Here is a 17,781-nt window from a genome sequence, read left to right as displayed (position 1 = left end):
ACTGGCAATAAACAGTGCTCAACAGCAGGCAGCACAAAGCACTGTGCCCAGCTCTCACCCTTTTTTTCTCTCCTTTTTTTTATCAGTGAACATACCAGCTCTGCCGCAAAGAAGATTCTGCATTTCTTCCTGATGTTCGCCACTCCTAGTAAAAAGATCATTATAAAATGTGGCCACTTCACCCTATTCCTAAAATTTTTCACATGTAAAATGTAGCTCTTCCTCCCAAAATCTAATACTTCAAAGCACTACTGTAATAAATGTGAAATCTGAAGCAGGCTCTTCTGAGTGAATCTCACTGTTGCAAACATAAACAGGGCACTTCATTCCAAGTTTATCTACTCTAGCCCCAAAAGATGCCTAACACAGCACCAGCACCAAGCTCACTGATCTATCTTTGCTGTCTGTTCTTAAGTCAATGGGGAGACATGGCAAGAGCACACATGCTCCATCTTCTGTTTCACAGCCCTGAGAATCTTGAAGGTAGGACAAGGAGCCAGACCACAGAAGCAGCTGCTTCCCAGTGGAGCAATTCCAACATGGCTGCTCTTTCCCAGAAAGGAGGGGGAATGGAGAAGGGCAAAAAGTCATGAGGGAATTTCCCCTGCACTGGAATTTTCTCTCCATGAAGAGATACACAAATACATAGCCTACAGGCACAATTCACAGGATCTAGCAAGTTTGCTGTATACAGGAAGCAACCATCTTTTAAAGTTTTAATGACAATCTAACATTGGTATAAAAACTAGGTATCTTTCAGGTTTAATGGAAGCTTTGTGTTTGCAAGTTGATCTTTTATAGAGTCTTTCTGAATTGTGATTCACATTTACTTTAGCAGACATTCAAAAAATGGTTGCACCTACAAATTATTATATTTTCTAACTTGGTATCTCAAACAAATGAAGGCATTTTATTAAATTTTTAAGATGTGCAAACAATGTATATGCCCGTTGAAGACACACAAGCCCTCTGAAATTTTTGCTCCTATATAAATATGCTTGTAGATACTTAAATATCAGAGTCATAAATTTATTTTCTCTTATGTTGCATGTGTCATGAACACTTGCCTACATGAACAACAAGAATGCCAAAAAATCTCCTAAGTCTGGCCAGAAGTGCAGTATTTATACTTGAATTAAAATGAATTCCATGTGCAAGCTAAAGTAGCACTCCATCAATAAAACATTTCAACCACTGTCTGTGGTATGGCACTGAGGCATCTCTTTTCAGCTTTATCTGACACTAGGGATTTCTTGCTTTACGTAGCTAAGAATCAACAGAGAACTATTTTAAGTATATCTTCCAGTACTTTGTTTAATTTATATCTAATTTAAAGAACTATTGGAAGACTTGGGTGTGCATGAATACATAAACAAGTATACATTTGAATTTTCATAACAAAACCTTTTCATATTATGGAATTTTGTATTATAAACACTTCTTAACAGGTACTCACAATTTGATAAAAAATGTTCCCCTTTCTTTTTCTAGTTCTAAGCCATTAAGTAATTTTGCTTGTTGACAGCTGGAACAAAATATACTCATTTCTAAAACAGAGGAGCATGAAAAATACATTTTCCTATTTGCCATTCTCACTCTTCATTCAGAATGGTTTCATGCAAGTGTAGATATGTTTCAGTATTGAATCAAGTCCAATACTAAAATCTAAACATGACTATATGAAGGATCTAGAGAGGAAAGGGAGTTTGAGGATTATGTAACCAGAAGAGAAGACCCTTGTCAGTAAAGAGGGTAGTCCACATATGGGCCAATGAAATGATTTCTGGGAGTTTGTCAACAGTAATGAATTTCAAGTACCCTCTCCAGGAGGACCTTGGGTCTTTACTAAGAAGTAGCACAGTTATTTCGCTGAGTTCCCAGAAAAGTACAAAGAGGTGGTCCATAAGAAAGACAGAAGCAAGCTATTAGCAGACCGAAAGATTTGAACACAACACCTTGAACATGCAATTGTATCACACAAAATGCATATATTGTGTGTCCAGCATTAGCGGATAGCTGAGAAAGTTACATGCTGAATGTTACACCAGATTACACTTGCAAAGGGTTATTTTAGCATGGCCAAAATGACACGAATACAGAGGTCCAAGCTAGAAAAGATAAGGCACAAAGAACTGTAGAGACACTTGCATTATCCATGCTTTTCTGTGTCTCTTTGGCTACAACCACTAGCATAGGTCCCAAATACACGAACTGAGAACTATTTAAAAGACTGAGTTACTCTTCTACAATGGTTAAAAGACTGGAAGGAGACAAAGCTTTGCTTATTCTTCACAAGTATTTCTGCTCTACCAAATGCCAGCACCATCATTTTATCAGTCGGATGTGTATACTCTGTAGCTGTGCTCAAAAAACCAAATACACCAGCGCTTTTATTAGTAACTTAGAGTACATAAATTCCAGTACAAACTTGTAAAGAAATTTCTCCTGAGGGAAAAAAATAGTTAGTTTTAGAGTTTTCCAGAATAGTAGAGGGTTGTTGGTTTTTTTACATGTTTCAGACATACGCAGAGTTCTAAACATCTATATTTATAGGTTCCAAAAGATTTTCAACAAGTCTGTGTACAAAACCATTTTTTTGTTTTAGAGGATGCCTGTTTATCATACATTTTCTTGTCCACTAACAGCATCTATCCAGACACAAGACCACATTAGAATTACTTCAGTCATACATTAATCATAGTTGATGAAAGACTTTAGGCAAGTATTCAGTTTTAATAAAAACTCTTGAAAGTTATTATCCACATAAAGAAATATCTTGGAAAGTTTCACCCAAAAAGCAAAACAGAAACCCAATAATTAGTAAAGAAATTATACCATCTTAAGTTTTAAATAACACTGAACAGATGGTTTAATCTAAGGGTCTATATAAGCCAAAAATAGCAGATAAAAAAAATGCGTGATAGGAAAGTCCACAGTTCCAGGATTTGAACATACTACATAGCAGGGCTATTCTAAAATATATGGAAGGTGGAAAGGATGAGGAGCTGGTCTGCTGTCCTCAGATGTAGAAGGTAAAGAGTAGCCGCTTTTTTTTTATAAAATGTATCAACACTTCTTATTTACCTTTAAATATTTTGCAAGTTTCTGAATTCCCCAGTATTCTGATGGCAAATCAGTGTTTCCTTCCTGACGACGCACAGGCTGTTCTTCATCTTCCTCAGTCTCTGAGGAACTTCCACTAACATCTTCAAACCTGCCTGATGTTTTACTAAAAATAAATAAACAGCATCACCCATTTTAAACAGGTATAAACTAACATGTACAAGCACATTTTAAACAGGTATGACAACACTGCCTAATAACAGAATTAAAAAAATATAATTGACGTTGCCAAATACTAAGTATGATGGTAATTACTGTAGATATGGAAAACAAAAATTAGAAAACTGAAGGAAGAAAAATAAGTAACCCATACCACTTTGAAGCTGGTTGTATTTTAACAGATGCAGAAGAAATGCCACTGGCTTTCTTTTTGATTTTCAGAGACACAGTACTACTTCTCCCTTCTTTTTCAGTATCTTTTTTTGCAGCCTTGTCACTAAAACATTTATTTAAAAAAGAATTATTTTATATATATATATACATAGAACCAAAAAGCTACAGTTGGACACATATTATGTCAGTACATATAAGCTTATGCACCTACACAATAAATTTCATTAAAAAGAAAGTATGGTGTGTCTTAACTGGCTAATTTTGCATTAATAAAATAGTGAAATATTAGAAAAATTATATTATGCTGACGTGTATGTGATACAAGAACAAAGAATGAGTATATGCAGACAGAACACAGGTCCGTTTATGCTAGGATACCATCTCCAACCATGACCAATAGCAACTATCCAGGTAGCAGCAGAATCATAATGGAAGAACATGGAAATTATTTTTTCCAGATATTCTTCAGCAAAATGTGATTCAGGGAACTCCTGATAGTCCTTGTATTAACAGTTTTGGATGGATTTTTCTTCCGTGAATGTGTCTGATTGCTTTTTTGAGCTCACATAAACAATTGGCCTCTATCATCCTGTGGCAAAGAATCTGAGAGCCTAGCCATGTGTTGTATGAAGAAGTCTCTCCCTTTGTTCTGAACTGTTCTCACTGGCTCATTTTCATTTGATGCCCTTTATTCTTGTATTAGAATGGACAGTGGCTATCTGTTTCCTATTTATCCTCTCCAGTCATTATTTTTTATATCTGTCTTACTGTCCCCCAGTCATCTTTTTTCCAGGCAGAAGAGTTCTAGTCTACCTAGTTCTTCACACACTGAAGGTGTTCCATAGCTTTGATCATGCTGAATACAACATATCTTGCTTTCCTCATATTCCAAGATGACTCCTAGGCCTAGCTGAGCACAATCTCTGGTTCCTTTTTGTCCCTAATTTACAAGGTTGTGAAAACAAAATGTCTTTTAGAGCCTGGGCTGGTCATACTATCACAGTCACAACAAAAAGTACTACTACTCATGATTTCAGCCAATTTCACTCTAACAACAGACCGTAACAATGACTGTGGAAAAAAATAAGCTCTTGTCCCTGGAAAACTACATTTTTTAAACTGATGACTCTAGGTCACATCCAAAATCTCTTTAAAAAGTTTCTTGCAAGATGTCAAATTGGCAGACTTGAGAAGGTACTGATTTTTTTAAGTGGGATGGCAATCAAAGCCTTTCCTTCAGATGTTCTTCTTCATTAACACAAAATCAGGAAACGTTTGGATTCCAGGAGACAAATCCAACAATATCCAATGTACGTATACTCTATTTCTGGGCGTCCAAACTTTGAGATAATCTCATTAGTGAACACTGTTGCTAAGCAGAGCTAGAAAAGTGGCTCATATAATATGAAATCATTAAAAATTGGTAGTATAAGTAAGAGTCATCCTGTTTTTCCATCCTGGATCTCTTTTGCCTCCCTCAGAAAGTGTGGTTTAGATTAGATTGTCTACTCTGCCTTGATTTAAAGGGCATTTTACACCAAAAATATGATAATATCACAGTCCTGGAGGACCAGTACTGCAGATGATTGCAAGATATTTCCCTGCTTTGCTGTGGAAATGACATAACATCATCAAAGTTGTTGCACGACAGAAGAAAACTGAGAAATCTCTTTGGTAGTGCGTACTCTCTTCTCAGAAATTAACATGTAGTAAAGTTTGTTTTATTGCTCCTAACTTAAGATAATAATGCAAACCTGTAGCATGCAGTCCAAACATCAGCACAGTTTAGAGAGATCTATAGGAAAATTCAATTATAAAGATAACTACTTATCTATGGGAAGCAGAAAGCTCAGTATTCTTCCACTTCATAGATGGCTCAAATTTCTTCTTGTCAATCGATCTCCTTCTTGCTGCAGAACTTTTCACTTTCTCACATACATTCTTTTCTGTAAAATCATAAAGGTTCTGGGATTGGCCAGAGACCTTAGCATCAACTACTTCCATACGCTGATAATTCTTCTCATATGTTGGTTCTTTAAAAAAATTATATTCCTAATAAAAGATGGAGACATGGTTTGTCAGTGATATTGTTATATGAATAATGCATATTAAAGCAGTAAGCTATAAGCACAATTCCAGGATGCTCTGCTTAAAAACTGCATGTATTAAATGTAGAATTAGATTATAAGCATAAAATCAAATTGCCTTTAAAAGAATGAAATATTAATCTGGAAAGTAGCTGTTACTGTGTGCAAATTAAAGTTTTTGAAATAAATGAACTAGCTGAATTTGGAACTTCCTGAACAAACCTGAATATTGGGTGTTGTTCAGTTTCTAATATGTTAAATAATTCGTGACACAAGAACTTTTATAGAAACTAATTCCAAATGAGTTTTAAGATATAAAATTGCAAAGACGGTCATTCTGCTTTCAATGGATAATTTATCTAAAAACTACTTCCCTCGATAAAGGATTTACAAAAAATTCCCACAAAAAAATAATGAACGTAAAACTGAAAATAGGCTATGATAAACTGCTAGACTTCAGTTCCAAGTAATTTCAGTTTATATAGTTTAGAATTAATATAAACACATTCCATTTAGGTTTTTTTCATCCTCTGTCTCTCAGGAGAAAATACTGTTGATCAAGCCACATACAAGAATGGAGCTGAGTGGCACCTACCAATCCTTCAGCTGTCTGTGCCTAGTCCCATGGCTGCTCAAAAATATCCAGAACAGAAGGGACTCTTGTCAACTCTTATTCTCTATTGGAACATATTCAATTTTTACAGGAAAGACAGCATACAACCATTACTTATTATTATTATTATTGCAGCTGTCACTACCAGATAGGTGAAGACATTCCTTCATGTATCTGATTCAAGGCAGTTTTAAGGAGACTGTCACAGTATGGTCTGGTTTTGACTAGTCTCTGATGTGAATCAGCTGTTCCAGGCTTGCTGACCCAACTGTCTAATCATAAACGAACTCATGCTAATTCTCTCATCCTGAAAATGTACTCTAGACAAGACAATTTAACACATGACAAACTAGACAAACCACAGGGGAATTGATGCTATAGCTTGACCAGCTAAGCACATTAAAAACTGTTTCCTACAGCACTATATGCCAACACAGCAATTCTAAACGTTAGCTTAAACAAGATCAAGAAGGTATTATAAAAGTTAATTGGTTTTGCAATATATGTGTATGTAATGAACTTTTTGAAGCTCTCCTCTCCTCAGAAAATAAATCAAAACTATTTCCAGTCATAATTTATTTCATGCAGACAACCTTGGAAATACAGCTCTCCTCTGCTTTTCAGAGTTCTAAGATTTTCCCTCAAATACAAATGCTCTGCAGCTCTACAGTATTAAGTTGTTTAAATTCCAGTTTTAGAATGTAGAATGTACTAAATCAGCTCTTCAGCAAGCCAATATGGTATGATATTCCTAAACCATTAAATGGTATAATTTATACTCTTCAGCATAAACTTATTTACACTGTCAGGGAATACTAAGTGATTTATATGACAACTGAAGGAAAATAGGATAAATTCTATTTATTTACTCTTACTTAATCAGTGTATACATTTCTTGAATAGCTACAGTATCTTTATAAGAGCAGAAAACCAGTGAAGAAAGGTATTTGTAAAAATGATTAAATTATTACCATATTTTACCTTTCAGGACCATCAAATGAAGCCAAATCACTTTGAAAATGTATTACCAGTAACTGTGTCTAAAAACATCCATATATTGTCACATTTATGAAATGTAAACCAATATGCAGACATAATATTTTAAAAATACTTGTCTATGGGATAAATAAAACACATTTTGGAGCCTATTGCACTTTCAAACAGAGTAACTTACAAATTTAATTCCGTTACTGTCAATATAAGCTACTGTATTTATGTGTACAACTTGAAATGCTCTATTCTTTCAGAACTGACAAATATCTATATCTCCAAAAAATAAAATCAGCCCTACATCCCAGAAAGTCAGAAGTAAACAATGAGGAAATTTCCCAGTCAAATACTTCCTTCTTGCAATAATTAAAATTGCATATAAATAACCACTACAAAACTTTTGACAGGTTTTAGCCTGTAATGAATTTTACCACAAAGTTATTAATCTGTTATAACCATACCAGAAATCTGAAAAAACAAGTTTTTATCAGGAAAGATGAAACAGCTAAAATTGCAGTGGCACTGTGTGATTTTAGCTAATGTAGAGCTCTAAATAAAAGCCAAAACACTTGCATTTTACAGTGGCTGAAGTAACATAGTGTGTAAGCTGGATGCATAACTCTCAATTCTGATACTTAAATCAGGCAGTTCTCATAAAAAACTTGGGCTATTATTTATATTTGGGTTACAAAGAATGAAGATAAAAATTTGACTGGTTTCGATCACAGAAAAATATTGTCATAAAAAGCTGACCTTTTCCGTAAGGATATCATATTTTCCTGCTTTAACATTTCCAGGGCTCCGTAAAGAGTAACACCAGAAGATGAGAAAAACTTTTTATGCAAAATTAGAAACTGACCTCACATGTTGGATCAAACCTCATAATAAGGTATGATAGAACGATATGTGAAATAGTGTATTATTTGCTGTTTACAAAAGGAACATATTTAGTAGAAGCTGACACAAATCCAAAGAAAAATAATAAATGCGTTTCAGAGTTTTTAAAATTCTTCAGTAAATCACAGATTTATCTTTGATAAAGAACATAAACATTCAGTCAGGTTTATAATGTAATTCTTACCAATGTACAATGTACGTTTGTACAAAGTAGAATATACACCCAGTATCAGTAAATACATACCTGTCTAGCCATATTTTCTACAAATCTAGGCGATCGCTCCCTTAAAAATGTGACAATATCTTTATATACATCACTTTTTCTTTCATAATGAATGTCATCTTTACCCTTTAGCTGACCCTTAAAAAAAAGAATAAATTCAAAATTATTAATAGTATTGCCTTACACAGGTAAATTGATCTGCATCATGAAATAGTGCTAAAGAGCACAGAGATCATACTGTAATGAATTAGACACAGAAGCCTCATGCTCAGCAGAGTCCACCAAACTTCAATAATGCTTTGTAAAGATGCATGGATCATCTCCATGGATCCCAATAGATAATCAAGATCTTACATAGAGTTCTGCAAGTAATTACCATCAGTTAATCGTACTCTGTGTAGTTCCACTGAAAAGAATTTAGGGCTTATGGCAAGATGAGCTTCCAGTGCAGTATGGCAGATGTCTAAAGGATCAGAAAATAATGCGACCTGACTAGCCTAAGCTTTATGAGCTTCATCCATTAAAAACACTCTAAGTCAAAATTTCCCTGGATTTTTTAACTCTTAGGAAATCAACTTGTGGGGTTACGCCTGATGGACATCAGTCTCTCTTCAAAATGAATGTAAGATATCTGGTCACTGCTTAATATAGATCAGGGACTATTATGCCTAAACAAAACCTATCTGTAAGGAAAGAGTAACCAAAATAAAAAGTAGAAAGAAAGAGGTAATTTCTAAAAAGCTTCCACTGAAAGGAGAAATAACTGCTTATCATTCATAAAAAGACAAAAGCAAGCTGTATTAGCCACACACAGTAATATTAAACCTCAGATCAAGAGCAATAAGGCACTAGAGAGGCATCTAGTCCCACAGTACCTTTAAATAGGAATAGTGTGAAGGACTGTTAGGCCACGTTTAAAGACTAAACAAACACTGCTAGCAAAGAGTGCAGAACACACTCCTAGTATAAAACTTACAGAAAAGGCATTCAAAACATATGGGAAAACTAGCATACATTTATTACTGTCTTCTCCTTCTGTATCAATAAACTAGCTCTGCAGGTCTTACAGCCTCAATACCGCTACCCTAAACCTGATTGATTTTTGATTTTAGCACATAAAAATATTCATTACTCCATGGTATCCTTTATTATTACTTACTCCATTTAAAAACACTCCTGCTGTGCTGCAAGTGACATACAAAGGATCTGTGTCATGTGGTTTGATGACTAAATAACAAATTTCTCCATGCACTTGTCTCCAGGGAGGAGCTCGGCATCCATTAGAGAATATGTAATCTGTAACCAATTAGCATTAGTGTTTCTATCCAGTTTAAAAGTACTTTTTAATAGTTACACTTGACGATTAATATAACATGTATACCAATCAAATTCCCCAAACAATACCTTACTCTTAAGAATTCATACGGTTAGGAATTAATCATGCAAAGCTCTCTGTGACCCATGGCCTGATCCAACCAAGAACTGCAAATGTGCTTAGCACTTTTCAGGATCAGGGACTCAGTTCGCTTCCTCTACTTCCACTGAATATATTCATATAATTGGAGATTATTTCTGTAAGTAAATGCTGAAGAACAGTATACCATGTCTGAAAATACTTTTTATTTTACTTTATAACTTTAAAGTAGAAATAAACACTTTACATTTATTATTGAAATTAATTTAGCAAATTTCACACAGAAGTCAAGTATTTTAATAAGGGTATATATAAATGTGAGATATGATCAGATCTGGACCTGATGTATATTCCAGTGATTCCAGTACTGTATCTCCTCCTTTCCCAGAGAAATTCTTGAGAAGATTCACTTCATTATTTATAGCAGCTGGACTTAGCCTTATGTCCCTGCAATTAATAGAAAATGGTCTAAAATGTATTCATTGAAAGGATATACTCAGAGAAATGAAAAGAGAATACTACATGACTTTTTTCTTTTACATTGAGTCTTAATAGCAGCAACAAAAACCTGGAAATGGGTCATCTTCCATTGTTTTTCTTAATTTTATCTGTTAGTTTAGTGCAATTTTAGTTCCACAGCTAATATGAAGTCCTTCTAACTATGAAACAGACTCAGCATAATACTTAATATGCTTCCATAAAGAAATAAACATTTACTTGAAAATATTTAACTGTAACTTTGTTGTTTGTACAAATGACTTCAATTTGCTACCAAAACACAAAACATATGCAATAAAAAAACTCACACTCATAGACACACACTTGCATACCCACACCTACAGCAAAATCTTCAGAAAAAAAAGATTTTTTTTCAATAACTTAGTGAACAGTGAAAGTTATTTCAATAAATTTCTTTATGTCACACCAAAAGCACATGTTGTGGGTTGAAACCAATCTGGTTTAACAATAAAACCAAAAAATGCACTGGCTGATATGCTTAGCTTTCATTTGAAATGCACTTACTGTGAAATTTCTTTCAAAGAACTATTAAGCAGTTGCAAATCCAGCTGATAAAGAAGAAGAAAGATTTTCATTTTCATCTCTGTTTCAGGGTCATCATCTTTTTTCACTTTGTCAAGTAAATGCAACATGGACATATCTTCTCCTTCAACGGTCCCATATTCAGAGCCAAGAATTTTCCCTATAGGATCTCTGTTAGCTTTAAACATGAAACAGAATCATATAATGTGATACTATGTTAAAAATGATTATGCAAGACAAACACTTTTTGTCTCAATCACTGAATAATTTTGATGCTATTAATTTACAATAAGAACTTTAATAATGTTCAGTTATTCAAATATTACTGCACGATGTATTCTTTCAGATCCCTCTGTTGTAATTTGAAATGTAATTTTAAAAATATGACAATATTAAGAACAAAAAGAAATTTTTCATAACAAACAAAACTGGTTTTCACAACAAAGATGAAGATTCATTCAACCAAGAGGTGAATATTAAATACTTCCTTTTATCAACAGCCCCCTTTCCAGAAAACATGCCTGGCTGATCACCAAAACAGGAAATCAATGGGTTTAACTCACTGAAAATTGATCATTTTGGAAATATGATCTAGTGTTAAAAGAACATCTTTAAAGTTTTCCAGCAGCATTCCCAATGGCCACATTACTTCCTCAGCTATGCCAGCTGTTCTTTTCGGTAAACACTGACATAACTGCATGTCAATGGGTTTTACAAAACTATTTTCCTCTGTTCCTGAAAATGAAGTGCATCCGTGAACGCCTCTGCATGATACCCTGTCCATATTACGTTTCCCTATTATTCATGGTTGATCACTGTCAGTGACAGGATCCTGGATTAGATGGATCTGAAATCTGATCTGGTATGAGCATTTATATTTTAGTATTGCAGATGCAATTTCTACTAATATTACCAAAGAATATTACTGATCTTTTCTACCTCCAATGAGAAGAGGACATCCAGTTTACCATATCAAAGATCTTCCTGTCAGTTTGAAAATCTAGGACTTGAATATGCCACAGTAGAAGTACTCGTACCTATGTTTTAAAAGCCATTGTAAGAATGACCTGGAAGTGCTCACTGTGAACCTTGTGCAGGTAAGAATGTCTTAAGCATATAAATTTTTCTTTGGCTATTTTTTAAGGATGTAACATTTTAAAAGAGGATTAAACTACAAACATAGGAAAAACTGCTATTAGCCTCCAATAAGACATTCTTTTTCAGAAATTTAAACCTACTGTCTGTTGCAATAGCTGGGGTATTACTCAGTATACATGAATTTGTATATAAGAATCAACAGTTTTATTTTAACTTTATTCCAGATTTCTCTGTTGTTGATTTCTGTGAAAATAAAAGTAGAAATAGAAACTTCATTAAGTTCTGCATCAGCACCTTTAGCCACCTTCATGAATCAACACCTTTGCGTATACTTAAAACGAAGGCATGCCTTTCTTCATATTTCATAAACATGAAAGAGAAGACATACTTTTTAAGAGAGAGGAAAGATATATAAAAAAAAAAAGAAAGGAAACCTTCAAGGCATGCCCATGCTTCCTTTAACTTTTTTTCCATAGCAATTTGTAGCAAATGGGACAGCTGGTCAAAACTGCGAACTCTGAGAGTTGATGCCATGAGAAGAAGCAATGGTTGGCCATCTTTATCTTTGGCTTCAGACTGAACAGTTGCTCCACTAGAAAAATTAAATGGTATCTTTTTAAAATAAGAACTTAAATAAACAGCAAATTTTAGAGAAGAATCTTGAATGTTATTCAAGCTTCACATGATAAAGCATATACAATTTCTTTAAACTGTATGTCAGAAAACTTCTGAGGTAGACCAATTTATTCACTGCAAATCAGCAGGTGGACACACCTGAAGGAGGCTGGGACCCCATGCCTGGAGCAGGCTCCTGGCACGACCTGTGGACCCATGGAGAGAGGAGCCCATGCTGGAGCAGGTTTGCTGGCAGGACTTGTGACCCCATGGGCTGGAGCAGTTTGTGAAGAACAGCAGCCCATGGGAAGGACCCACGTTAGAGAAGTTTGTGGAGGACTGTCTCCCGTGGGAGGGACCCCATGCTCAAGCAGGGGAAGAGTGTGAGGAGGAAGGAGCATCAGAGACAATGTGTAATGAACTGACCCCAACCCTCATTCCCTGTCCCCCTGTGCCACACTGGGGTAAGGATGCAGGGAAAATTGGGAGTGAAGTTGAGCTCAGAAAAAAAGGGAGAGGGCAGGGGAAGGTGTTTGAAGATTCATTTTTACTTCTCATTATCCTACTCTGACTTTTGATTGGCAACAAATTAAACTAATTTCCATGAGTAGAGTCTGGTTTGCCCATGACAGTAATAGGTGAGTGATCTCCCTGTCCTTATCTTGACCCATAAGCCTTTCATTGTTTTTTTTCCCCTGTCCAGCTGAGGGAGGGGGAGAGACAGAGCAGCTTGGAGGGCACCTGGCAGCCAGCCAGGGCCAACCCACCACACAGGAGCCACTCCTAACACTAACAGAAATCACAGGGTTAATCATTGTTAGACACATGGAGTAAAAAGTCTTAGGAATAGACAGTGCAAGTTGTATTAATCATTAACTATGTCTGTATCACAACCAAGATAGTCTCAAACTCTCAAAAATCCTACAAATTTTAACTCAAAATTTTCAATATAATCAGTAAAAACCCCACCCATTTCAGCCTCTCAAATACACTACGGCTTTATGACAAATGAGCACAGTTTTGCTTCGTAGTTCACCTCCAACATTTCAAAACACGTGGCACTTCAGACTTACTTGATCTCGTAACCCTTTCCAAATACTGAACAGTCCAGTTGCGTTTTCCACTCAAGGGGCTCTCTGAAGAGAAATACTGCTTCCTGAGGATGTCTAGTGCTGAAGTCCTCTGCAAACTTAATAATTTGATTTAAAAGAGATTCATTCAAAGGAGTGATTTCGAGTGTGCCATTTCCAGAACCAGCAGCAGTCCACTGAGCTGCTCTTGCTAATGCCGCTCCCATGGTCTCAACCAGTATCAAAGGTGTACACCTTAGCAAAGAAACATAGTCAGAGATTGACCAAACTGATCTCTCAAATGATAAATGCAATATGCTGTGGCTGCTATAATCTGAAATAAACATAGCTAGGAATGATTAGATCCTTTTAACTCATTTAAACCCCTGAAGTGGGGAAGGGGGAACTGAAGAAGGCAACTCGCAAATTTTAAAGAAATAAGGAAATCGTGTGAAAACACAGGGTTTATTTCATTAGTTCCTGGTGCTATTAGAAACTTGGGGACCTGACAGCCGAAAGCCTCTGTTGTGGCTGTTAACAAACGGCTCTCAGGTTCTCCTTGTAAAGTTGATCCCACTGTTAAAACACCCTACATGCAGGCCGACGGACACATAGAACCCCCAATGACCGCCCCAGGCACTTTCTTTAAATGGAAGAAAAAGGGGGGGTTGAGACCCGCCCGTCAAGCCCGGAGAGGCCGAGAGCCACAGAAGTGAGGCGGGCACGGGGAGGCCTCGCCCCTCAGGGGAGCCCGGGGGGTCCGCCATGGCCCCGGCCGTGCCGCGCTGCGCGGCGTGCCAGGGCAGAGGCTGGGTCAAGGCTGCGGTAGAAGGCCGGAGGGCTCCTGCAGCCCGGCGGCTGCGCGGAGCCCCCCAGGGACGCAGGGAGCCCCCCAGGGAAGCAGGGAGCCCCCCAGGGACGCAGGGAGCCCGGCGGATGGCCGCCCCTCACCGCTCGCCCTCATACCTCGAGCCGCGCCGGACCCCGCCATTGCCGCTCGGGCCGCGGCCGAGGCCGTCGGCGTTGCTATGGGGACGGGGCCCGGCGGCAGCCGTTGCCGGGAGAGGCGGTAAACACCAGCGGCGCCCGGCGGTGGGGACGGGCCGCTGCCCCCGGGCTGCCGCCTCCTCGGACGGGCAGCGGCCGGGTGGCGGCGGCGGGTGCTCGCCGTGGAGGTGCGCCCCGGAGGGCCATGCCCTGAGGGGAAGGGCGGAGGTATTGAACCCCGGAGCAGGTGGATGAGTGCGAGGGGTGGCCGCTGCTGCAGCCGCGGTCCACAGTGTCCCTCAGAATCCGGGGGTGCCGCGGTAGGGGCCTCTTAGTAAGGCTTGCACGGTGCAAAACACATTTCTGACTTGGGAAAGGGGCCGGGAGCCATCAGAGGGGTCAGTGCTAGGCAGGAGGGTTTGTGAGCTGGGTGGTGAAGTGAGTGAAGCTGAGGCTAAAGGGTAGGACATTTCTCATTAGAAGGTAAGAGGAGCTATATTTAAAATAATAAAACTGGCTATATGTTTTTGGTGTGGAATTAAATAATGTAGTGATTAGAGTTACTTTACACTAGAGTTTAAACGAAGACCACCAAATACTTTCTAGCTTGAATTTTAGCCAGTATAGTTTAAACCTTTCACTAGCTTTCAGTCATTACAAGAAAACAGCTTTAATTAATAAGGTTAACATAGACCACTTTAGTTCTTGAGGCAGTGTGACAGATTATGCTTGAAATGCTTTTTGTTAAAGAAAATGTAATGGAAAATTAATGTTTCTTGAAAGAAGTAAAGGAAGTATGTAGGGGTAGTGCTAATGAATAAGAGTCCTTTCACATACTGAGGACAACACAACACTATATAGATGCAAATAAAGCATCCCAAACACAGAATGGAAATGAACACTATTTCCCCAATACTGCTGTTGATCCATAATGTGAATGAGACATCACTCTGGATAAATTTTTAAGTTATAAAGTTGCTATTGCACTCCTACCTGCCTGTCTCATCTTTTGTACCACTGAGCTGATAAGAACTATATTCTCTGACTTCCCTTCCCACCTGTAAATCCCCCCTCCAGTTCAGTTATCTGGGTCCACCAAAATACCTATCGGATGATAAAAATTGGAGTTAGATTTGACCAAGGAAGGAATGGTTACCTGTTGCACACTAGCTGAAGTTAGGAGGCTATGTTCAGCTTTCCAGTATATGTGTCCTTCCAAAGGCATAGGAAAACGATCCTTTTCAAGGACAGTCCAACACTAGTACCCAGACGTCCCAGCATCATAGAGTTAACATAGCCAAGAGTTACTGTACCGAGAACTCAGGTGGTAAGAAACCTCTAATAATGAGGAAGGTCGTGTGGGATGTATCTCAAAGAATAACAGTGTGGGATTAATACATTTTTTTCATGGAGATGATTGTCCATATACTTTTTACTTACTGAAACTTTCAAGCAGTAGCTACGGATAAGTACATGCAGTCTGCACAATAATGACTTAAGAATAGCATTGGCTTTTCTTGTTTCTCTGCATAACCTTGAGAAGCTAGGAAATGAATCATTTGATTAGGTGAAAACAAAAGCATTTTTAGTAAGAAGCCTGGGTAAAGACAATACAATTTCTTTTCTTTATGGAATACTGTATGAAGGCATTTCCAGAAATAATTAAATCTCTTTACTGAAATAATGACTATTAAAAAGTTGAATTTGATGGGCAGAAGGTGCAAACAGCAAAATGTGAAAGAGAGTAAAAGTATCCCCACCATGGGTGGTGTGGAGTGAAGACAGGGAGTTTTCACACAGAGCTGAGTATTTTAAGCAAGAAGTCGGTGGAGTAAGAAATAGAATTCCTAAATGAGATCATTCTGTTCCACTGAACAGCAAGAAGGAAAGATATTTCGGTGGTGAAGATAAATGGGATGATTTGCCCTCAAAGAGTATGCATCTCCACTTGCTATAAAAGGAGCTTTGCTAACTAGCTTAGGCTTAGTTACCAGTGAAACTTCCTGTGGGGACAGATAAGTCAAAAAATGAAAAAGCAGAACATGTCCTGCAAGCCAGCAGTGAGGAATGCTGCTGGGATCTGGTATTAGAAGCTAAAGGCCTATGGATGGTCTAGAGGTTGGAGGTGCTTTTCCCCTTTCTTCTTTGTGGCAGGCAAATACTGAGTTTGTAGCTCAGCTGCACTTATAGGAAGACTCTAAGTCTTCTGAAGACTATAAACCATCTGATTTAATTTCTAACCTCAGTTTGTATGACTAGCTTGTGTCTATTTGTTCTTGCACCAACACTGGTCCTTTATTTTCAATGGTTACCTTTCCTCCTTAGATCTTACACCCAGTTTCTGAGTTAGAGTATTTTCTCTTAGACTCCACTTTGCTAGGCTAAAAAGTTCAGTACCTCTAGTCTCGGCCTACAAGTTCTTAATTTCTCTTACCATGTTAGTATCTCTTATTTGCCTGTGTTCCAATCTGAGCTTGTTTTTCTTAAATAGATTTGACACTGTATCTAAGGTCATTTCACCTGGACCCATTACAATGGCATTAATAGTCTTCATCTCTTTCGGAAGTTCCTCAACCGCTACATTCTAGGATTGCATTTGTTTTCAGATCATATTAGGGATTGTTGTCACCTTGCAATTGAATAATACAACTAATTTTTAATCCATTAGTTTTCAGCTGATGAGTTTGTAGCTTTCTGCAGGATTTAAGCGTATAGTATTGCAGTTTGCCCTTATAAAATCAAATTCCATTTCTAAAGAAAAAAAAAATACTTGTAGTACGTGGTGTCTGTCTTTTGGTTCCCATCATCTTCCTCTTTCCAAAGTAATTTTTGAACCTGGAAAATTTGAACCGTATTTCACAGAAGGTTGTGATCTTGGAAATAATTAAGCTCCTACAAGTTTTGCAAAACCTGAGGTAGTTGAATTGAGGGGAATGCAATGCCCTTGCTGAGGTGAAGGCAGGCATATGAACTGCAGATCACGTTCTGTAGCAACCAGCCAACTGTTTCGTTCATACCGTGCTGGCTAATAAGAACAGCAGTAACCTCAACCTTGCCCAGTGGGTGTTTTATGGAGAAGGTAGAAAGCAGAAGATTAAGGAACAAAGCACATCATTCTATAAGAAATCAGATCTCATTACTTTTGCTGCTCATGAACTCTTTCCCTGACCTTCAAATCAGGTGAGAAGGTTAGGGAGCCTAGGGCAGCGTTTGTGGGTGCAGGGATTTCCAGATGGTACCTGTTCACATGCAAGTACTCTGGCATCACTGCCCTACACCTCGCTGAGTTC

General features: G+C 37.6%; 1 protein-coding gene across 1 annotated transcript in view; it reads right to left on the bottom strand.

Moving 5' to 3' along the window:
• Window positions 1–13,731, bottom strand: part of ODAD2 (outer dynein arm docking complex subunit 2) — an 88,657-nt gene extending 74,926 nt beyond the window's left edge. The window contains exons 1-9 of the mRNA XM_074848862.1: window positions 13,508–13,731; window positions 12,254–12,411; window positions 10,704–10,899; window positions 10,021–10,127; window positions 9,426–9,562; window positions 8,288–8,404; window positions 5,288–5,508; window positions 3,437–3,574; window positions 3,085–3,229 (exon numbers count right to left, since the gene is read on the bottom strand). Of these exons, the coding sequence (XP_074704963.1) occupies window positions 3,085–3,229; window positions 3,437–3,574; window positions 5,288–5,508; window positions 8,288–8,404; window positions 9,426–9,562; window positions 10,021–10,127; window positions 10,704–10,899; window positions 12,254–12,411; window positions 13,508–13,731 (1,443 nt within the window). The remainder of the gene's footprint in view (window positions 1–3,084; window positions 3,230–3,436; window positions 3,575–5,287; window positions 5,509–8,287; window positions 8,405–9,425; window positions 9,563–10,020; window positions 10,128–10,703; window positions 10,900–12,253; window positions 12,412–13,507) is intronic.
• Window positions 13,732–17,781: the final 4,050 nt, after the last annotated feature.

This window comes from Strix aluco, chromosome 1 (genome assembly GCF_031877795.1).
Source record: "Strix aluco isolate bStrAlu1 chromosome 1, bStrAlu1.hap1, whole genome shotgun sequence".
NCBI lineage: Eukaryota > Metazoa > Chordata > Aves > Strigiformes > Strigidae > Strix > Strix aluco.
Note: the sequence above shows the minus strand (reverse complement) of the source record. Positions and strands in the feature narration are given on the sequence as shown.